Below are 23388 nucleotides of genomic sequence, written 5' to 3'. Positions count from 1 at the left end.
TGTGACAACTCAAATCTTAAATAGTCATAGCAACCGTCAACACTTGCACGGCTCCTACAAGGGCAGGCACAGGCGCTTCTCGTGTCTTTGATCATTTCCCCCTCACGGCCCTGTAAGACGGATTGCTAAGATTAAGACCCTTTTCTAGACGAGGAAACTGAAGTCCAGAGAAGTTCAACAACCTGCGTGGCCTGCATCCGGGGCCCTGGTGCCTCACCACGCACAGTAGCTAATCGAGTTCATGAGTTCATCCAGGTTTTCCTGGATCAGGGAGCCATCCCTTGGCTCCCACGGGCCCCTTCCTGGGAAGAAGGTGGCGCTTCCAGGAGCCTGGCCAATCAGAATCAGCTTTCTCATGGGGAACGTGGGCCAGTAATCATGTGAGGAGCAAGAGAGGGGAGATTTGCACACCACATGCATGGTCCCTCAGCAGGTCCTTGATGTGTGGTGGTTGCCTCCTTCGCCAGAGCATAGTGTGGGAAACGGAGGCCCTGAGAGGGGACATGGTCAGGGCTGAGCTTGGAGAGCACCCAAGAAGCCAGGCAACACGCCCGTGGCTGCCCAGGCCCACGGCAAAGGGCTTCTTTCTCATTGTCCTTCTCACAGCAGCTCCTTGGTGGGGGCCCTAACCCCTGGGCCCCCCAGGTCTCCCGGGAGTCCCTCCCACCTAGTGCAGGTTCTGTCTGATCCAGTATCATGTCCAGGGCCTGCTGCCCTGGGCGTTCTGCTGAAGTCCCCTGGAAGTCCCCTCTCAGGTCCCCCGCCTGTGATGAGGGACACGCACACAGAGAGGCCTCTGCCCCTGTTCATGGGCCCCCATGCTGGCCTGGGGGAGGGCATTCCTCTGCCCGAGTCACCTCTGAAACTGACCGAGGGCCAGCATCAAGGCGGGCACCCTATATGCATCACTGCTGATTCTCACAACCCACGGCCAGAGTTCACACAGCCTGTACGTGGTGGAGCTGGGGTTCAAACCCAGGCTCTGCTCACCCTGCCACGGGGACCCCACGGGCACAGCCCTGTGCACGAATGCCGCTCCTGAACACATGCCTGAGCACACACCACACCCCCTGCAGGCTGGGAGCCGGTGGCTGGCCCTCCCGTCTGAGCCGGCTCCCTCCCCGAGGCGGACCAGGTCCACAGGCTGCAACCCAGGGGGTGTCACAGGGCTCCAAGCTCAGAAGGGGGCCCCACACTTGGGTTCAAAGCTCTGCAGTTGCCATCCTAATAATTTTATCTCTGGATTGGTGTTTTGGAAGTGATGTCTGATGCAGCAGTGACCCCCCACCGTGGGCAGGGCCTGGGCGTGAGAGCGGGTTTGGGGAAGACAGGGACTGGTGACCCGTCTGCCACAGTTTGGGGCGGGGACCCAGGTGTCTGTGAGGGTCTGCACTCACTCCACAAGTATCCCAGTCCCAAGGAAGTGCGGCATCCAGAACACTGAGGCAGGCCTGGGGACAGCGGAAGAACGCAAATGGCTTGTTTCCTTCTTTTTGACCAGAAGCCCCGTATTTTCACTTTGCACTGGGTGCCGCCAACTAGGTAGCTGGTCTTGACTGAGGATGGGGGAGAACATGCAGGGCCCCCAAAGACACGGTGCAGGTGGGAAAGGAGTCCAGACCAGACCCGCCCTGCTGCTTTTTTCCAAGTGAGTGAAGGAGTCTCAGTTCCCCGGTGTCCTGGGGTCTCGGGGACTTTGTCAGGAAGAGGAGACCCAGTTTGAGGACTTGGGGGCAGGGAAGCCCCCCAGTGGCTGCCCTGAGCTCAGCAATGCTGCCTGGGGCTGCTTGGGGTATGCACCAGATCATACTCCCCAGGCAGCCCATGCAGAGGTGCATTTGGCCAAATGTGAGAGGGGAGCTGAGCTTCTATGCCTGCCCTGGTCGGCGGCCCGGGGCAGGCCCAGCTCAGCCCCTACCCCAGGAGTCTTGGCCCAGAGTAATGGGCCTGAGGGGGTGGAGAATGGTCTCCCTGTCCATGTGTACCATGGACCTAGTAAGGTGGATTGCCTGACCTTGGCTTTTAGACACATCGTGGCCCATGAAAAGCTCATAGAGGTCTCTGCTGAATGGGGGAGGGGGATCATAGCTTAATCAGCCACAACCTGGATTTGGAATCAAGCTGTGGTCAAGGGTGGGGCTCGGTCTGTGGCCATTTGGGGGCTGAGACTGGGGCTGTGTCTGTCTGTTCACGGCTGAGTACCCAGGGCTGAGCCAGATCTGACGCATAGGAGTGCTCGGTAAATACTGCAAGAGGAAGAATAAGGGAACACATTCGCCCAGAGATCCAAGGCCTGGGCCTGAGAACAGCTAGCTTACCAGACCCGAGTTCAAATCTTGGCTCTGCCACTTACTCCCCGAGGAATATCTTTCCCCTCCCTTTCACTCCGTTTATTTATCTGTACAATGGGGAGAAGTAAGCAGGGCAATATTTAAAGTGCTCAGCTCCGCCGGCAGCCCATGTGAAATGCTCAGTATGAGAGAATAAGACCCTGAACACCCGCTACCCCTTCAAAGATACTCACTCTGGCTCTAAGATTTCAGGCTTCAACATTTTTTAAGTGTTTTTCTGTGTTTTCCAAGGTTTTTTCATTGTGCTCATATTACTTGTATCACACGGGCATGTGTGTGTGTGTGTGTGTATGTGTGTGTGAGGTTCAATTAATGTTATTTATTAACAGTATTGTTTTAAATAGACAATAAATAAGAAGAGGCAAGTCAGTTCCCCTCAAGCATTCACTGGGGTTCCAGTTTTCTAGAGGCCCTCACAGCATTTGGGCTCTGTGCCCTCCCAACATGCACCTCTGCCCTGCACGCACCCGTCTCCCACACATGCCTCTCCCCTGCACGCACCCCTCTCCCACACATGCCTCTCCCCTGCACGCACCCCTCTCCCACACATGCCTCTCCCCTGCACGCACCCCTCTCCCACACATGCCTCTCCCCTGCACACACTCCTCTCCCCCACATGCCTCTCCCTTGCATACACCCCTCCCCGCTATGCATCCCACCTCCAGGCTAGACCAGCACCACAAAAGAGGTTCTGGGTAGGAACAATGGGTGTGATGGGGCCTCTGTCGCCAGCTTAGCAACCAAAGTCTGGTCCCGCCCTCACCTTGTGCCCACCAACCCCCCATGCTCACCCACCCCTCCCCGCATGAGAGCACACACCCTCACACAGGATAACACACATCAGAGGCTGCACCCACGGCGACAGACAACCAACTTTTCAGGAACCGCTGCCTGTGGGGACCAAGGGACACCTGGTGGTGTGGTCTGAGGGAGGCCGCAGGCTGAAGCTGCTTTCCCTGCCCAGGCTGGTCCCCGCTTCTCTGCTCAGGAAGTCCCTCTTCTTCCTGGGGGTACCCAGACACTGTCCATGGGCCCCTATCCACTGGGCTGATGCTGCTGGAGGAGACCCAGGACCGATGGGACTGTGGAGGCCCTGCCCCGGGAGGTTTTCTGTCTGGAAGAGGCCTCAGGTGGGGAAACTGAGGCTGGGAGGGGCAGGGTCACCCCAGGAAGGTGGAGAAGGATGTGACCTGCCCTGTGGGAGCATGCAGCAGAGACAGCAGTGGGAAAGGCAGGCCTGGCCAACCCTTCCTCACCCATCACACTTGGGCCAACCCGGGACCTTCCAGCTCCAACAGGCTGATGTTCTGGGAGCTCTGGAAGGCTCCGAGGGTCTCCAGGCACAGGCCACACAGCTCTCTGGCTGGTAGAGGAAAGAGGATGCAAATAGGAAGGGTCCCCAGGGGCCTGGGTTAACCCCTTGAACTAATTTCTGGCCTCTTCTTCCTGTGGGGCCGGTTAAAAAATAGCTTCCCATCTGGGGAGGATGGTAGGGGGGCAGGCTCCATCTGGGGTTGTCAGGTCCTCCCAGCCTAGCCTGGGACTGAGACTTGCCCACTCCAACCCCCCAAAGACCAGGCTTGGCTGCCTGTGGTGAGGTGGCCTGTCTGACAGAGTTCTTCTCCCTTTGACTCAGCGCTTAGTATCACCACGGCTCTGCTCAAGCCGCCGCAAGCCCAAGAGGCGACCACCTGAGTCCCTGAGCTCCCATTTTACAGATGGAGAAGATGAGGCACAGTGACCTCCCAGGACACATGTGGAGTCAGGACGGGGGACAGCTTTTAAGACAAAGCTCAGCCCTTGCTGCCCGGTGATGCTGGAACTGTGTCCCCCTTGGGTAGCAGATGTAACGGGTCAGGGTCGCTGCACCCCCAGATTACAACGCCCACAGCTCGGTCATCTACATGGGCAGAATCCGTGGTCTGAGCAGGTGCAGCCCTCGGGGTGGGGGGGGAGAGTCAGCCGCTCGCCTCGCCGAGTCAGCCCAGCCTGGGGCGGGTCCCAAGGCCCTGCTTCCCTGCTCCGTGACCTCAGCCAAGTCACTTAGTTCTCAGACCCTCAGTGTCCCCATCCGCAAGCTGAGGCAGCCCACTTCTGAGGGTGACTGTGAGGACACCCTGAGAGGCACAGGGCCTGGTACGAGGGGCGCTCGATGAATTATGAACAAGTGTGATGACTACACAGGCCTGAGGTCACGAGCACCCTCCGTCTGTGGTCCTCTCTGAGGCTGCAACCGAGTGTCTGAGACGGAAACCATGAGCCTGAGACCATAATGTGAACAAATGGCTGAATAAATGGATATTTTCAGCCAAGATGGAACCAGGGAGGCCTTGGGTGTAAATGGGGCTTTTCTTCAAAGGAGGTCAAATAATTTCCGCGGTTTCCTGCCAAGCCCAAGAGGCCAAGGCTGCTGGTGGGAGTGGGGCGGCAGAGCCCAACAAGGCCCACACTGGGCCCCCCCAGAACTTGTCCTACGGGAGGAATCAGGGACGTGGCTGAGACATCCATGCCAGGGTGCTCCTGGCAGTGTCTCCGTGACTGAAATCCAGGAACACTCTAAAGAGCCAACCATGAGGGAACCCCACAATGGTCCAGCAGTGTTGTGGGGGGGTCTCCCCACTTGTATCCCCATCATGCCCAGTCAGCGCAGGCACGACCCCTGCCATGAGGAACAGGATTCACGACATGGGGAGATGCATACTATACGTTGCATTTCAAAAGCAGGTTCAAAACAGCATATCCTATATGATCCCAACATCATAAAGGGAGGGAGGGAGGGAGGGAGGGAGGGAGGGAGGGAGGGAGGGAAGGGAAAGAAGAAATTAAATCTATACATAGAGTAAGAATACCAGAAGGCTAAAAACCAAAATGTTAACAACTGTTCTGGGTGGCAGGACTATGGGTGGTTTTAATTTTCTTCTTCATAATTTTATTATTTTCCAATGTTTTCTTTAATGAATGTGTATTATTCTTATAATCAGAAAACAATGTGTTTTGTTTTAAGAGATGGGGGGGGGGCGGAATTGTTAGAGATTGTTCTCCCCCTTTCATAGACTCTAAAACTGAGGCCCAGAGTGGGAAAGATGTCCATTCATTCACTCACTCACTCACTCACTCATTCACTCATTTGTTCATCCTCAAAGGTTCCTGGAAACCCCCCTAGAGCCAGGCTCAGTTCTACGTTCTATGGCCAAAGACCTGAAAGTGACCCATGTCTGTCCAGAGGGCGGTCACCGTCTGGGGAAGAAAAGGACGCAACAGCAAGTCCTTAAAATGCATTCCAACAAGGGGCCGTGGGGGTAGCAGAGAGAGGGGCCAAATCTTCCTGGGAGTGTCGGAGATGGTCTCACAGCAAAGGGACACGAGGACAGGGCTTTGGTGTGCAAGCGAGAGTTCTGCAGCCAGAGAAGGGGAGGGCTCCCCTTGCAGAGGCGCCATGGGCCTTTGAAGAATCTGCTGTGTGCAGGGGAGTGTGTCCGGAGATAAAGCTAGAATGTCCTGTGAGCCAGGTTCTCCGAGGGTCTTGAACTGCCTGGCTCTGTTGCTTCCTGGTTGTGTGACTGAGCAAGTCACCCAACCTCCTGGGCCTCAGTTTCCTCATCTGGAAAATGGCCTAAGGACCTCATTGGGTCCCTGCAAGACTGAGCGAGTAAATAATTGTAATGCACACAGACCAGTGTCTGGTGTGTACGGAGGGCTATGAAGGTGTTTGCTTTTATTATTTGCTATCATCTACACGTAGACCTGCAGGCATTCTGAAAGCCAAAAGGATTTTTAAGCTAGAAATTAGTGTTTATCTGTTCATTTATTTATTTCAACAGATATATTTATTGAGATCCTAGAATGAGCCCAAGCACTTTTTTAGGCACCGGGGATAGAGTTTCCAGACAAGACACTCAGAATGCTTGAATTTCAGACAAATGATGAATAATTGCGGCATTTGGGACTATGTGATACATTAAAAAAAAAAGAAGTGTTTGCTGATTATCTGAAGTTCAAATTTAACTGGGTGTTCTGTATTTCAATTTAATACATCTGGCAACTCTAACCGGGAATGAAATACCAAATGACAGAACAAAACCCCTACCCTCCTTTATGGGCAAAGAGACAACAATCCCTACGTAAAGTGTAACTATCAGGCGGTGACGAACGTGCTGACGAAACAGAACCAGGGAAGGGGGCATTTGTTTCCGGTTGCTGCTGTGACAAATCACCAAGCTTTAATACAACACAGTCCTGACTTCACAGCTTGGGGTTCAGAAGCCCTGCGTGAGTCTCTCTGTGCTAAGATGAAGGTGTTGGCAGGGCTGTGTTCTGGAGGTTCTGGGAGAATGCGTTTCCTCACCTTGTCCAGCTTCTGAAGGCTCCCCACTTTCCTTGGTTGGTGGCCTCTTCCTCTGTCTTCACAGCCAGCAACTCTAGGTCAAGTCCTCATCTCTCTGCTTTTCCGATCAGTGTTCCGTATCACATCTCCCTCGGTCTGCCTCCTCTTCCACTTGTAAGAACCCTCATGATATGCTGGGACCACCCAGATAATCCAGAGCCATCCTCCCATCTCCAAGTCCTTTCATCACCTGCAAAGTCCCTTTTGCCATGGAAGGTGGCCTATTCACAGGTTTCAGGGGTTGGGATGTGGACATCTTTGGGGACCATTATTCTGCCTACCACAGAAGCTCACAGAAGGCATCTCATAGGGGGTCCAGGGACCTGAATGAGGTGACAGTTGAGCCATGCAGACAGACTAATAAGGACAGCCCGGCTGATGTGGCTCCGTGGTTGAGTGTCAACCTATGAACCAGGAGGTCATGGTTCGATTCCCAGTCAGGGCACATGCCCAGGTTGGGGGCTTGATCCTTAGTGTGGGGCGTGTAGGAGGCAGCCGATCTAGGATTCTTTTTCATCATTGATGTTTCTATCTCTCTCTCCCTCTCCTTTCCTCTCTGAAATCAATAAAATATTTTAAAAAGAAGAAGAAGGAGGAGGACAGGATGCTCAAAGGCCCTGTGATGGGGGTGTGATTGGTGTGTCGAGAACCAGAGAGGAGGCCAGTGTGGCTAGAGCAGGACGAAGGAAGGGGAGAATGGAAGGGGATGAGGACAGGGTGATGGAAGAGCCCCACAGGGCTGATGGAAAGGAAGAATCGGAGAAGCCCTGCCCCACTCCGGGCCTTCAACGGCCCCAACCCCTGCCCTCAGCACCATCCCGTTCTGCTAAGCTGACACCCACTCCAAGAGTGTTCACATCAAAGGCCAAATTCCCCTGATTGCAAGAAGAGAAGGAAGAGGGTTTCCCTGCAACATGAGGGGTTAGGACTGAAGGTTTAAAAGACCTTCCAGTGTGCTGGCAGGAAACTGTTGGCTGCCAACCAGGAAGGCTGGTAACCCGTAGGAGACTAGGTCTTGGCTGAGGGTCAAGGGGGCCAGTGCCCGCAGGGACCTTGCATTCAGGGTCCAGCCAAGCTCCCGAGATGACATGGCGGAGTCCTGGGTCCTGATGTTGGACTCCCCTTGGCTACTGGTCACCTGTGACCTGAGAAGCCATGCCCCGCCCCCCTCCCGACCTGTTTCTCCAGCACGAGCAAGTTGGATTCAAGGATCTTCAAGGTCCTCCCAGCACTGGCCACAGTGCTTCCCACACTCTCAGACTCTCTGAGCTAGGGATCTTACATTCCAGACAAAACCTCATATCTGGGTGACCCTAGGCAGGTTGGTTAACCCTGCTGAGCCTCAGTTTCCCCGTCTGTAAGTGGGGATGATCATAGAACGCACCTCCTAGGGTGGAGTGAGGACGAGGAGCTAAGCCCCAGAAAGTGCTCAGAGCCGAGCCTGGCACACAGTGAGCGCTCAGATAAATGTGAGCTCTGACGACCAAGATCCGAACATTCTCGGAGCCCAGAGTTGTGACCTTGTCTCCAGGAGCCTGACATTGGCTGGCTGTGGGATTCCGGGTCTCCAGACCCCCCTACTGCAGCATGCCCCCAACGCCCTGGCCTCCCCCACGTGCTGGGTGGCAGACCTACCCCATAACCACATGAAAAGCCGTTCCCCCAGGGTGTCCCCACACCTGGGAAAGCCGGCAGCCTGCCCGGCACTGGCCCCGCCTGGTGGCTGGAACACCGGGCAAGATCAATGAAGCCCGGCTGGGCTCCCAGTGCCGCCACCTTGTTCCAATCAGCGCTGGGCGCCTTCCGCTCTGGACCCCCGCCCAGCCCCTCCCAGGCCCTGCCCAGCAGCCCACGTTTCCAGCCCGTGACCCCTGCGGAGCGGTGCCCACAGCCTGACTCCGTTCTGGCTGCAGCTTGCCTGGGCTTGGGCGGGTGAAGACCATGCTAGATGATGGGGTGACTAGAGCAGCTACAGGTCATGGTGGGGACCGGGCATCCAGACACCAAGTGGTGCTCTATGAGCCCCTCCCATCTCTGCCTCAGTTTCCTCAGCAGCCAGTGGGCTACTTAAATTCACCCCATTGGCCTGGCCGGGTGGCTCCGTGGGTTGGAGCGTTGTCCCGTTCCCTGAAAGCTGGCAGTCCGATTCCCCATCAGGGCACATACCTAGGTTGCAGGTTCAACCCCCAGTCAGGGCATATACAGGAGGCAACTGATCGATATTTCTCTCTCACATCAATGTTTCTCCCCCCTCCTCTCCTTTCTCTCTAAAAATCAATAAAACATACCCTCTGGTGAGGATTTTTTAAAAATTCACCCCATCTGGGGCTATTGTGGGAGAAGCAAAAGAGATAAAAGGGAGAAGAAAGTTTTAGACATGGTGGGTGAAGAGGAGGGGGAAGAAAGCCTGTGGGAGAAGCCAGTTCCCACCGCCAAGCAGTGGACCCTCCCGGCGGATCCCTCGCCCTTCCTCTACCCACATCCTTCTCAACCTTCCGGTCTCAGCTTCGATGTCAGCTCCTCTGAGACCTTCACCTTGTCCAAAGTATTAGTGACCACCCGCTCGCCACACCCACCCACCCAGCCACTCACTATCCCTTTGCTCAGCCTGTTTTCTCACCATCGGAAGACGCTGTCGAGTTTTGGCGTGTTTATTTATCTGCCTCCTCTCTCTCTTCTGCCGTCTCTGCTGGAATCCAAGCTCCACGGAGCGCCATGGCTGCCTTGTCCACGGCTGTAACTCCAGCACCTGAAATAACCCCTGGCGCATAGTAGGTGCTCAATGAATGTTTGTTGACTGAATGAATCTGGTGCCTCCTCCTCCATGTGTGTCTTATTTCTCCTTTTCCGGCCCATCCCAGCTCTTCCCCCATCAAGTACAGGGCTCCCAGGGGACAGGACTGGAACACCGCCCCCTGTGTTCCTGAGGGGGGCTAGGCCCCTGTGAGCTAAAGACCTTGAGACCCTCAAGGTCACCCTGATTTGACTGAGGATCAGAAATGGGGCAGTCAGAGGGCCCAGCCCCGACCCTGGGTCTGAGCACATCCTATGATCCCCTTCCGGAAGCCAGTTCAGCCAGAGATACACACGTGATGAACGTCACATTCCTGCCAGTGACAAAGTCATGCCAACAGCAAATGACAAAGAGTGCCCAGTGTCTGAGCCTGTGGCCTAGACATGCCAGGCGCGATTTATGAGCCTGCTCTAGTGTCTGTTCGGCTCTGCCCACATCCTCAGCACCTCCCCACGGGCCACAGGCCTAGTCAGCAAGGAGGGGACACAGCTCATGGCATAGGGCTGGCGTCACTATGGGAGCAGATCTCCCTAGCTGCATGCCTCCACCCCAGCCATCCACCCTTGCTGACCTTTGGTGCCTGTGGGTCATCTGTGGACTCTGGGTAATAGCTGTGTCTTGTTTCCATGGTGTCTGTGCTCCCCACGGGCCAGGTCAGGCAGCACAGGCTGCCTAGGTTCAAAGCTCAGCTCTGACAGTCACCTGCTGTGTAAAGTGGGGCAAGATACTAACCTCTCTGTGCCTCAGTTTTCCTAGTGTTATAATGGCAGGGATAATAAGAGTGCCTTACACATAAGGTGGCCGAGAGGATTAAATGAGTTAATACATGTCAAGTGTAGATAGCATTAGCTATTATAATTGAGGGGCCTGGCCCTGCTACAGACAGCAGGGCACAATTTCAGCATCAATAGATCTTGGTTCAAATCCCAGTTCTGCCCCTTCCTAGGTGGGTTCAGGAGACTTACTGGATGAACTTCAGTTCCTCACCTATAAACTAGTCCAATGATGTACCTGAAAGGCTTTGGTAAGATTTAAGAGGCTCATAGGGAGCATTGCTCAGCAGGGGCCAGGTACCCAGGAATGCCCCGCATAAGGGGTTGCCATAATGAGGATGGCTTCAAGGGCCACCAGATGATTCGGGGAGAGTGACCTGGTGGACAGGACCAGCTGGTTGAAACAGTGATTTGGCCAAGAATAAGCACTCACAGCTTCGCTGTACCGAGGCGCGGCTGTGACTATGCAAATGTAAGCTTTTTTGTCCATTCTTTCTTCAGAGGTTTGGGGGAGGGGAGCTTTCTTTATGTTTTATCTTTTGTCTTCCTTTTTAAATATCTTATTGTAAAATGTAGTAACTGTATAAATATAAAGATTGTTTAGAGAAAAATAATAAAACAGATCTTCATCTACCCACCACTTAGTTTTACAAAACCCTCCAGCCTGGCTGGCATGGCTCAGAGGTTGAGCGTCAACCTATGAACCAGGAGATCAGGGTTCGATTCCCAGTGTGGGGCGTGCAGGAGGCCGCCAATCAATGATTCTCTCTTATCACTGATGTTTCTATCTCTCTCTCTCTCTCCCTCTGCCTTCCTCTCTGAAGTCAATAAAAATGTATTTTTTTAAAACCCCCTCTGATAGGACCTTAGGACTCCCACCAGTCTCCCCTCCCAAATCACATTCCCTCTTCACCTTCCCCCTGCAATGGGGGGAGGGGGGACCACTCTCCCGGTCTATGCATGTGTGTATGCTCTTTGCTTTCAATGTCATTTTCTATTTACAAGAGCAGACATGGTGGGCTGCACTAAAGGACAGCAATAGGGATGTGAGCTATTGAGCTGCTGAAGAAGTTTATGGGGGGGGGGGAGAAGAGCACGAAAGATGGTTCATTCTCCCCATTTTACAGATGGAAAAAAAACACACAAAACACTGAGGCTTGAGGAGGCTCAAGGTCACAGCTAGAAGGTAAAGACTCCAGGGTGGGAACTCTGAGCGGCTATGCACTGAATTGCAGACTATCGGGTTATAAACGGAGCTTTGGTTTCACTGTCTCATTTGATCAATAAATGTTTGCTAAGGGCCAACCCTGCGCTGGACACCAGCATCTGGTCCAGCCTCCTGGCCCTTCCAACACTTTGGACTCCCTGTACAATATCCTGGCCTCAACGTGGATCCATCTCCGTGACGGGAAGCTCTCTGCCTCTGGAGGGATGTGTCTCATCCTCTCTCTGGCTGGCTCTCAATGCTTCTTTCCTCGTATGTTGCCCTAGTTCCATCCTCGGCGTCCATGTGGTCCCCTGCCACCGAGGAGCTTTTCACGGATCTGAGAGTGGAGAGCTCTCAGCCTCCAGGCCTGCTCTTCTCCAGGACCGAGTCCCCAGGTGCTTTAACAGTTCATCATGTGACATGGTTCAATACTGTTCCCCATGCTGAGGTCCCTGGAGGTGTCACCTGGGCCCTAACAGAGGGGTTGTCGAACTGTGACGACTATTGTTTCAAAGCTCCCACTGCATGGCAGCAGCCCCTTCACACCCCCCTTCTCAGGGAACCCTACGTGCAACCCTCTTGTAACAGCCACATTTCTCTGGACCAGGAGGGCAGGCTCTCCTCACCTCCTAGACATTTGGGGAGGAGGAGGGGAGAGAAAGGTTAAAAGTCAGCTGCTGGGGAAGTGTCTGGAAACCTGAGGCTGACAAGCTGCCTGAAAGTCAATGCCCCTGAATGAAGGAGAAGCAGAAACTTGCATGGCCAGGGTTCCACTCTGCCCAGGCCGACCTGGATTACAGATCCACGCTCTTAGCCCTGATTCTGCACCTGCCTCGGAGTTTGTGTGTGGATCCATCCACAGGCTGGTCTGTCTACACGACCTTGACGTGTGCCTCTGCCTGTACATGTGCCTCTGCCTATGTGTGTGTGTGTGTGTGTTTCTGCCCGTGTGTATGTCTACACAGCCTTAAATGAAGGCCTACCTGTGTCTGCATCTGTGCATGTCTCCTTACGAGTGTGTCTGTCCACACGTACGCTTACATGTGTTTACATGTGTGGCTGCATCATAACAGTGCTGGCCTCCGTGAGGGCTTGTCCACATGGAAGTGTATGAGTCGCTGGTGAGTGTGTGTGAGAGGGTATGCCCACGAGCATGTGTGCTGTGGGTGTGCCCATGAGAAGAGGTGTGTGTGTGTGTGTGTGTGTGTATGTGTGAGCGTGTGCACACCCTGTGTGCCAGGGGTCCAGTGGGGCCTTTCCCATCCTGGCTTCCCAGCACTCTCTCCCTCCCCTGCTCCTCAGAGCTTAGAGTCTGATGCTTCCTCCCCATTTTCTAGCCGAATTATAACCAGTGGGAAAGGGGCCTTTATTATGGAAACAGTGATGCAGGAAACTGAGGCTTGGAGAGGCCTGAATGTGAATGAGGGGAAAAAAGACATTGCTATCATCAGGCACATTTTTTTCTAAAGTGAGTCTTTAGTTCCTACCAAGGACCCTTAGCCATGGATCCCAGGCTTGGGGGCTTAGGGTGCCTAGGAGGCCAAGGTGGGCTGGGCATGAGGGAGCGGGACTAGACCAAGGCTTTTGCAGAGAAGAGCTGGGCCTGCAGGCAGTCCCTCAGAGTCGGTCCCACTGCCGGTGAGCATCTTGTGTGACCCTGAGCAAGTCCCTAACCTTTCCTGGACCTCAGTTCTCCCAGACCTGCCATCGATGAGCATGGAATTCTAGAACTGGGGGAGCAAGTGTGTCCAATGCACTTATCTCCCTGATGGGATGTCTGAGGCCCAGAGAGGAAAGGGATTTTCCCAGGGCCACCCAGCAGCTAGGTCCATGAGCCTCAGGCTCAGTGCAGGTGACAGGTCATGACCGTCCTTAGGCTCCATTCAGCCCCAAGCAACTGCTTCCCCCACCAAGGAGAGTGGCAGGGGAAAACTGGGCATGAAAGAGCAGAGGAAGTCACAAAGAAGGACCTGCAGGTATTCAGAGAGGGGAGAGCAGGGGCCAGGACTCCTGCTACGTCCCGGGCCTGACGGAGGCACGGAGCCACATAGGGAGAGCTAACGAATTTCTAAGTGGAACAAACGACTGTAAAACTGGGACACGCCTCCCCAGCCCTATGGAACCTGGCCCAGGCCCAGGTTCACTGCCGCACAGCCTGGCACTGAGGGCCCTTTGCCTCCTTGGCCTCAGTTAGCCCTTCTGTCATTTGGGAATTTAAAAAAGCCTGACACATGCATCACCCCCCACACACACACACACCCCCCGCACCGCCCGGGAAATGGCGAAGATGGGATATTGCAGAATGTGGAGTGGGTAAGACACTTATTCAGTCCCTGGCTCCAAATCTGGGCTTTCTTGCCGCCTGGAGGCCTCTCTGAGCCTCAGTTTCCACAGCTGCTCAGTTCACAACGTTGTTGGAAGTGCATCTCAGACCAAGTAAGCAAAGCAGGTGCTCAGAAACACCACCCCCCAGGCCTGGGCACGTGGCAGGGGCGGGAGACATGTGGCCATTGGTTGATGGGGTAACCGGTTACATAATTTGGGGGGCCCAGTGCAAAACGAAACCGCAGGCCCCTTGTTCAAAAAGTCTTAAGAAATTCAAGGCAGTGAGGGCAGAGTGTTCAACCAAGCATGGGACCCGGGCCCTGGGTGGCTTCCTGGGTCCCAGGCCAGGCCGGGAGCTGGCCCTGCCTGTGGGACATCTGGGGCGGCTCCAGCGCAGCTCCCGGGAAGGGGCTGAGGCCCTCCCACTGGGACTTCCTCCCCAGGGCCGCAGCTGGGTCGTGGCAGCCGGGCCCTGGGCCCTGCCGCTCTCCGCTCTCCTCTCCGTGGCCATCGGAGGCAGCATAAAAGCCCAACTGTTCCCCGCCTCGTTATGCCCGTTTTTATCTCCTGCCATGCATACAGCACATAGTTGATTTCTTTCCGCAGCGGGCTGCGCTTTTTTTCTTTTCCAAGGGCGACGCTGGAAAGCCATGTGGCTTTTATTGCTGGCAGGAATGTCTGAGGCGTTCCTTTGCCACCACATGAAATGGAGCCGTAATCTTCATCTGCGCAAGGCCCGAGCCCCCGGTCTCCTCCGAGCCACCGGCCTCTGAGATTAATTAAGGCTTCACAAGGACTGACAGTCATTAGGACCTTTTGGGGAGGTGGAAAACCCCTAATGGGACTGGCTGAGCCCCGCAGCCGCTGGGTGGGCGGTGGGGTGAGGAGGGCCTGCGCTGAAGACGAAGGCTTCGGGGGAGGTGGCAGGAGGTGGCAGGAGGTGGCAGGAGGGGGTTCCAGACGCTGCCCCTGGCCTGGGCTGCGACCTGGAGTGTGACCCTTCCCCTCCCTGGGCCTCCGCTCCGCCAGTTGATAAACAGGAGATTTGGATGTGATATCTCAGAGCCCTGTTGAGTCTGACAATTCTGAATCTTGCCCACAATTCTCCTGCCAGGATTCTAATTCTATTCCATGACTGCAACTTCAGGCATCTGATTCTCATCCATGAGAACAGAGCGTGGTGGTCAGGAACGTGGGCTCTGGGGCCAGGCTGCCTGGTTGGAATCCCAGCTCCGCACTTTCCCAGCTGTGTGTCCTTGAGCAAATTACTCAACCTCTCTGTCTTCAGGGTTTTTTTTCTTGTAAAATGGGGTGATAATGGTACCTCTCGCATAAGATTACTCTGAGGCATAAATAAGTATAAAGTGTGGGGTGAGGCCTGGCATGCTGTGAGAGCTTAACTGTTGTTAGAAAAAAACCCGAGAGCGTTCGGGATTCTACTCCTGTGGTTCCAGCCCTATTCCAAAAATCGGCTTCTGACTGGCTCCTATTCTTGCTGCCTGATTAAGGCTTGGAGGCATTTTGAACCTGGAAGTCCTTCTGTCTTTCCTCCACTGGAGGGGATGTGAGAGATGACAGCCACTCCGAGGAGCCCTTTCTCTCCCTGGTGGGCAGGGGTCTGGGCAGGCAAAGGTCAGAAAGCCCTCTGTGGGCCACGCCATGCAGCCCCCTGGCCTTGCCCAACCTCAGTCTCCATCTCGCTTCCTCCCGTGCTCCCACCTGTAAAGTAGGACTATAGCTGAGTCTACCTCCGCAGGCGGTTCCCAGGCTGAAGGAGAGCACCCGGTGGGAGGGCCCAGCAGAGGATCCCCGCAGCACCCTCCCTGTCTCCCAACGCCGTTTGAAGGGTCAGCTCATTTCCACATCTGCAGCTGCCCAGCCGATCCTATGGCCTCTAGTCCCCCCACCACATGTATTGAGCACTTTCAACATCTGTTTACCTGGCTCTTTCCACTACTTTCTCGATCAAGGGGCAGGATGTGCAGAGCCAGGTGGTGCCGCAGCTCCCCAAAGGGTGAGGCCGATGGGGCTTTACCCTGGCTCTGGTTCTCCCTAGCCCAGAAAACCCTCTGGTTCTCCCTAGCCCAGAAAACCCTGAGCAATGTTCCTCTTCATTGAAACGGGTCTAACACCTACCACATCCAACTGCTGTGAGGATGGGACTTAAAGCCCAAACAGTGCCTGACACGGTGACACCTCAGCAAACCCGGTTGTCATTGTTTTTCCCATTATACCGGCCAGGGCGATGCACAAGTTACACAGTCCGTCAATGGCAGAGCCAGCAGCTGTATCCTACACACAGTGCTCTCCCCAGCTCCCCCTCCTCCCCTCAGAGTCTGGCCCTTTCCAAAAAACCAAACAAACACACACACACACACAAATCCACTCTGTAATTTGAGAAGCACACTTGTCTGCCTGAACATTCTGGAACATTCTGGAGCCTTCCAGAGGCTGCCCAGGAGGGATGGCTCTGAGCTGGATTTTCTGGGGTGAGGGCCCCCAACCCGGAGGCAACAACTCTTCAAACATAATATGGGTTTTTATTACCCTTTCTAGCTTTATATACATTTTATGTATCATATGACATATAACATCTATTATATGTAATATACATGTATACTTATATATGTATAAATATATATATCTGAAACCAGGAGCCGGTGAGCGCTGGTTCAATTAGCAATAGTGCCTTTCTTTCTCTTTCATGTGGAACAATTGATGGGATTTTAGATCCGGTGAAACTCAATGCCTCTCCCCTCCTAGATGGGGCCTTGAATCCCTCGGATTTGTAACATGGAGCTATTAGAGCAGCCTCCATTCGCAGAGAGGAAACTGGCTCAGCGAGGCACAGCCATGCCCCACCCAGAGTTCTAGGGCACCAGGCAGGAGGGTGACTCGGTGATCCATATCCCTCTGGAGCTTAGGTGTGGAGGCCAGAGAGGGGGAAATGGCGAGCTTCCGGGAGACAGTCCTCTGCACTGGTCACTGGACTGGGGCTCCTGTGAGGCTCTGGATCAGGGGTGGGCAAACTTTTTGACTCGAGGGCCACAATGGGTTCTTAAACTGGACCGGAGGGCCGGAACAAAAGCATGGATGGAGTGTTTGTGTGAACTAATATAAATTCAAAGTAAAGGAGCGGAGGGGAGAGCAAGAGAACGCTCCACTCTTTCGGCTCCGCGGGCCGGATAGAACAGCCGAACAGGCCGGATCCGGCCCACGGGCCGTAGTTTGCCCACGGCTGCTGTGGATAAAGGGAATAGATGCCTCCTGGGGAGGGCCGAGGGGGAGGGGGCTGACAGCATCAGCTGAGGCCAGTTCCTACTTAGAAAAATGTCTGCCTGTGGGGGGAGGGGGAAGGGGGAAGGGGGAAGGGACGGGGGCCAGTGGGTCTCTAGGACAAGGGTCTGAGCCTAAGGAAGGTGAACTGTCAGTCTCCACAGGCAGCCCTGGTGATGGGTGCTGGAAGGCCTCCTGCAGGCTGCCTCTGTCTGGAGCCAGGCCACCGTCTCGACCTCCCCAGGCAGCCCCTAGGCGAGCCAAGGGGGCAGGATGGCCAGGGACTAGGCCCCAAGACTGGCAGGCTTTGAACATGAGAACTGGCTATTTCACCATGGGAAGAGTGAGGCCCAGAGAGGGGAGGGGACTTGCCAGAGGCCCCCGACAAGGAGTGATTCGGTCTTATTTTAACAGTATAACAACGACAGACGGTTCGCATGGATGGAGCACCCCCTATGTCCCAGGTCTGTGCTAAGCACCTTACACACCAGGAGGCCAGTGTTATTATCCCCACTTTCAGATAACACAACTGAGGCTCAGAGGGGTTTTCAGCAATTTTCTAGATCATAGTAGGTGGGGGGAGAAGTCAAACTCAGGCAGTGAAACTGCAGACCCAAGCTCCCCCCACAACCACGGGGCCTCTTAGAAGGTTCTCCAGGGCATATATGTTCATTGTCTGGCACATATGGGGGATCCTTCACCCTCCCCAAGCACCAGGACTCTCCAGGAACCAGGGCTACCCTCAGAAGCGCCAGGACAGCATGTAGAGCCCACTCCTAGACACCGAGTCTCTGGGGACAGGAGGAGGCTTCCTGACACAGGGTCGTTCTCACCCACGCTGCCTCTCCCAGGGGTGAAGGACACTGGGGGAAGGAGTGGCCCCCAGAACCAGGGCTCTGCAGGCCCCAGGCTGGGTCCCTGTTTACCCAGCTCTTGGCTAAGGTAGGACCAGACTTCCTGTCTTCCTCACCCTGCTGCAGACGACTTAGGGTGTTCTTAGGTGAGAGCCATTTGAGAGAAAGCAGGGTGTTTGCCCATCAGTCTAGTGGAAGGGGGAGAAGAGTTGGCTGTCCATACAAGATGGAAAAGGGAGAGGGTATCTACGTGTTCCGGGTAGGGGAGTAGGAACTGTCCAACTATCTTTCTATGGTAAAGAGAGAGGAAGAGAGGAGGGAGAGAGGGAAGGAGACGGGAGAGGGGAGAAGAAGTAGTGGGGAGAGGGAGAGAGAACCCTAGGTCTGTTAGTCCATGATGGGGAAGAAGTAGGTCGAAATTGGTCTGTTCTGTGCGCCCTACTCACCCCCGCCCTCCCCCGGAACAGGACAGGAAAGGGCTGCCTTTCTGGGGGAAGAATGTTCTGATGATCAGAGCGTGCAGGGACCCTCGGATTCTGAGATGCGAACGCAGAATGCGCAAGTGCCAAAGTGTTATGTCCATGGGGGCGGGGAGGGCAGCCTTCAGTAAGACTCAAAGCCTTTGGTTTGTTCGAAACGTAGCAGCACAGACGGCGAGGAGTCGGACGAGACGTCTGTCCAGAAAGGGCAGCTCTTAGGAGAAGACCCCCGCGCCTGGACACCGGGACCGCAGCTGGCGCACATGTGTGCGCAGGCCTGCGGGGCAACTCCGCGGCTGGCAGAGTGCAGGCGCCAACTAGCGGTGGCTCCCGGAACTGCTCTAGCTCAGCCGGCTCTGGCGACCTCCGGCTGGGGGCCCAAGCGCCAACAACTGGGGTCCTCTGGCTCCCGCACGCACCTTCAGCGAGCGCCCTCCGAGGGCTGGTGCTGATCCGGGTCCTGTGCCAGGTGCCGAGGCCCACAGGAGCCCCATTCTCAGGAAACCCATTTGTAAACCACCCCTCGGATGAGAGGGAGAAATCAGGCGGAGGGGCAAGTAAGGGCACGGGTGCAAACCGAAACCATAGACAAATTGAATTCACAAACTTCATATGAAGGGGTCCTGGCCCCACAGCCGCTCCAGGGCAGCACGCGCCGACCGCCCTCCCTGGCCCGGGCTACCTGGCTAGGACGCAGTGGGCCTTGCGTTGGGAAGCTCCGAGAGGAGAGGCCGGACGCACCAAGGCCCAGGTCCCTCGCTTTCTTCTCGTCCCGCTCCTAGTGCCAGCGCTCCCGAGAGCGCGCGGGCCTCGCTGTAGGCTCTCTAAAAAGTCCAGTAAAGGGCTCTCCTGTTTCTGCTTTCCAAATGGCCCGAGGACCTGACAGGAGGCTCCGAGAGTGGTAGGGACCAGCGTTCCGGGTGGTCGAGGTTGGCTCAGATTCCGTTTGCTCTGCAGTGCACACTGGGCTTGATTTCGTTTGTCTACGACGAAATGGCCACCACTGGGCCACGGTCAGATCCAGGGCGGGATCTTTCGGTCACCGTCGGAGTCTACCCTGCTTTGCTCCTGAGGCTTGGAAATTCGTCGTTTTGCACCTGTCGGAGGGCCGGGAGCAACGAATACTCATCCCAGTCTCCAAAACGGCGGGGTCAGCCAGCACGAGTTCGTTCCCCACACTCCAGGGAGCGCATCTGCGCGATAATCCAGAGTGAATGGGTCTTGATCTTTTCCTATTCCCCTCTCCTCTGTAGCCGGTCCCTGGGCCCGCTTGCCTGGCTGCGGAGGCAGGAGAGGAAGGGATTGTTTGACGTGAAGCCCCGGGAATGGTTGGGCCGCGCCGGGAAGTGGGAGCGACTAGCGAGGGCCGGCGTGCAGACCTCCCTCGGCAGAGCTGCCTGCACTCCTTTGGCGCGGCCGGCCGGAGCGCACCGTCCGGGAAGACGTGGGCTTGGACCCGCGGGAGCCAGTTTGCATCCACGTGGAGGAAGTAAATTCCCTCCTTTGGAAGCCTGGGCCCTTAACTTTGCAGCCATTCCCGTTCTCCGCACAAGTTTTCTTCTAGCTACAAACTAGCGTCCTTTTCCACGATACAGGACCGTAGTTACAAGCACGGGGACTGGTGTTGGGGGGCGGGGGAAGATCGGGGAAAAGCACTCGCATTTTCCAGGCCCATTCTGTTTTTCAACAAGCCGCTGGCCTCCACAACGAAGAAAGACTCAGCGAGGCCTGCGCGATCTTCACAGTTGTGTGGCAGGAGAGCGTTGAGGAACACGGTTAGTCGCCCCCAAGCCGGATGCGGGCCCGTGGGGGCACCCTTCCCTCTGTCCCCGGGTTGACACCGGGGCCTCCACGGCCGGGATCACAGCCGCACGGGGCTGAGAGCTGCAGAGGCCGCTGGTGCGCGCTTAATCTCCTGTGCTATGGAAGCTCCTGGGTCAAAATCATTTGCGGGCGGGGCGGTGAGAAGCCTTTTGGGGGCAGCTCCCCGCGCGATGTCACCCGCCTGGGGGCCCCCGCGGCTCCCCGCTGGGGTGCAGGCTGCACAGGCCGAAAGCAGCTGGAGTTGGGGAGGCCCGACCGCAGGCAAGCAGCGGGGAAGGGGGAGAGAAAGGGAGGCGCGGCCCTGGAGACAGTGGCAAATGAGCCTTCGGTAGGACTCGGGTGTTTTAAACACATTTTCAGCCTCGGCCCAGTACCCCGGAACCCTCGAGGAGCCCTGGGCTATCGCGTGGGGGCACCCGACCCCGCGCGTCCTCCTCGGGGCGGGGCCTTCCGCCCCTCCGGGTGGGGCGGCCTTCGGCTGTCCCCGTCCTCCCCCCGCGAGCGCCGAGGTGCCCGCGATGGGGGCTGCGATTGGCTGCACGACGCGTCGCTCCGGCCGGCCCCGCCCCACGGGCCCGGGGTACTAACCCCGCGCGCGGGCGGCCGCGGCACCGCCACTTGATTCTTGAGGATTTGTTGTGGGGCTGCGGCCGCGAGCGGGCTGCGGGGGCGGAAGACTGCGGCGGCACAGTCGGCGCGGGCCCCGCCGCGGCTGAAGCTGCCGGGACCGGCGCTCAGGGCGGCCGCACCGGGGCCGCGCGCCCAGGATGCGGGACTAGCGGGCTGGCTGCGCGGCCGTCGGGGCTGCGAGGCTTCGCTGCGGGCGGGCCCGGCGGGGCGTCCCCGGGCGCCGCCCCCTGGGCCCCGAGGCCCGGGTCGGGCGCTTCTGCTTTCCCGCTTCTAGCGGCGGCAGCGGCGGCGGAGGAGGCGCCCGCGCCGGCTGCCCCGGGGGAGCCGCGCCGCCGCCGCCGCCCGGCCGGCGCCCTGACGGCCGCTGTTATGCGTATTCCTGTAGACCCGAGCACCAGCCGCCGCTTCACACCTCCCTCCACGGCCTTCCCCGGCGGCGGCGGCGGCGGCGGCGGCGGCGGCAAGATGGGCGAGAACAGCGGCACGCTGAGCGTGCAGGCGGCCGTGGGGCCCGGCGGGCGCGCCCGGCCCGAGGTGCGCTCGATGGTGGACGTGCTGGCGGACCACGCGGGCGAGCTCGTGCGCACCGACAGCCCCAACTTCCTCTGCTCGGTGCTGCCATCGCACTGGCGCTGCAACAAGACGCTGCCGGTCGCCTTTAAGGTGAGCTCGGGGCCCGGGGAGGGAGGACACGGCCCCTGGGGCGCCGGGCGTCTCAGCTGCCGGAGCCAGGGCCGGGGAACGGAGGGGAGGGGACGTGCCCGCGACCCCGAAGCCAGAGCCAGGCAACTGGGCCACCAACCCTGTCGGTCTCAGGGCGCGCTCCACCCGGAGACTCAGGCGTTTCCTTTTGGGTGCACCCCGCACTGGTGACTTTTAGGGAGGCATGCCCCCTCCACCTTCGGGGAGCCGTTCGGAGAAACGTTGAGAGGGAAGCGGGCCGATGGGGCTCCCCTCCAACCCGGATCCTTCGGACACAGCCCTGTGGGGAGGGGAGAAGAGGAGCCCAGGGACCCGGGCGAGGACACGGAGGTGGGGTGCGGAGGGCGGATAGGCCTCCCCTGCACTGCCGGCACCCCTCCTCTGCACAGCTTCAGAAACACTTCCTGCTCACACCCTCAACCTCCCGCTTCAGAAATTTTACGCCGCGCGGCTCTGGGCCGGGATCAGAGACACTGTCCCTAACCGGTTGCTGCGGGGATCCCAAATGTTGGGCAAAGATTGGGGGTGCTCCCACCCCTGGCAGCCCCCAGTCATTCAGAGGATCCTCTCTTTGCCAGGGAGTAGGCGACTGTTTCATTTTCATTTTTTTAAGGGGGCAGCGAGATGAAACGAAAACGACTTGGTTTTCCCCTAAACCTCTCGCAGCTGCCGTGAGAAAGGGCCGGGCAGGAAGGGCCGGCGCGGGGGGTGGCGGTGCCCGAGGTGGCTGGGAGCAGCGGCTTCTGGCAGCGGAGGCCGTCCTTGCTCCCATTAAGACGACTCCAAATTGAAAGAAAGAAAGAAAGAAAAAAAAAAAAGGATGAGTGGCTCTTTGAGGTCTCCCGGGTGACATCTTAAAACACCAGTGGGGAGAATCTCCTGGGGAGGGGCAGGCGGAGGCCCGTGTGACTTTAATCCTCAGATCGGAGGTTTTACTGTCACTTGGAGCTTAAAAGGAATCTTTGAAATTAAAAGAAGACAGGATGTTGACAGGAAATCTGGCCTTTTTAATCAGACCCCAAACATTTTCTCCTTGAAATTTTTACCATCTGGATCTCTCGTCCCTGCACGCGGTGGCCACGTTCAAATAAATGGCTGTGACTGTGTTTGCAGGCTGATTCCTTTTCAAAAGGCATGTGTCTCTCCGTGCTGTGCCATGGAGTGAGGCTTGGGGGGAGATGATACTAGGGGGCACCGCCACCCCCATCCCGCAATTCCCAGCAGGTGCATCCTCCTGCTATCAAAAGCCCCTCTGGCACTTTAAAGGGGTTTTCTGGACAAACCCTCTCAAAACGACAGTTTGTTTTGCATTTTGCATTTTCCCTGCATAACGAATTCAGGCTATGCAGAGGCCGACACACTGGGCTGAGGCCACATTTCGGGGCCAAATATCATACCCCAAACGGCTCTTGCATTATTTGAGTCCCCTAATTATTGTGGTTGATGGTATTTTTTTAACGTAGAGACTTGGTTGCTAGAGGCAATGTTGATTCCTCTTTTGCTCACAAGCAAAGGGAAGAAGGAAACGGCACCCTATATCGTAGTGACTGAGCTCGCGCCCAGCTCTCCCTTAGATTTAGTTGAATGGAAGGGGTGATTTCCCAGGGCATGGCTTAACCGATGTATCTAGGATTTTGGTACGGAAGGTAGAGGTGTGTGTGTGTGTCTGTGTGTGTGTGTGTGTGTGTGTTTTGGCGGGGGGGGGGTGTCTCTATTGTTTGTAAACCTCCGCTCCACTCCACATTTGAGAAATCCGCAGTGCGCCTGGGACCTAGGGGAGCTGCTTGCC

The 23388-nt window shown here is 56.5% G+C and overlaps 1 protein-coding gene across 1 annotated transcript in view; it reads left to right on the top strand.

Annotated features, from left to right (window-relative positions):
* The window catches only part of RUNX3 (RUNX family transcription factor 3), a gene marked incomplete at its 3' end in the record, with an annotated part of 59027 nt that overhangs the window by 11268 nt on the left and 24371 nt on the right, over window positions 1–23388 (top strand). The window contains exon 2 of the mRNA XM_080654282.1: window positions 21283–21560. Within this exon, the coding sequence (XP_080510408.1) occupies window positions 21283–21560 (278 nt within the window). The remainder of the gene's footprint in view (window positions 1–21282; window positions 21561–23388) is intronic.

Source organism: Plecotus auritus (genome assembly GCF_963455305.1).
Source record: "Plecotus auritus genome assembly, chromosome: 2".
Lineage (NCBI taxonomy): Eukaryota > Metazoa > Chordata > Mammalia > Chiroptera > Vespertilionidae > Plecotus > Plecotus auritus.
The sequence above is the reverse complement of the archived record's forward strand: the minus strand, read 5'-3'. Positions and strand labels throughout refer to the sequence as shown.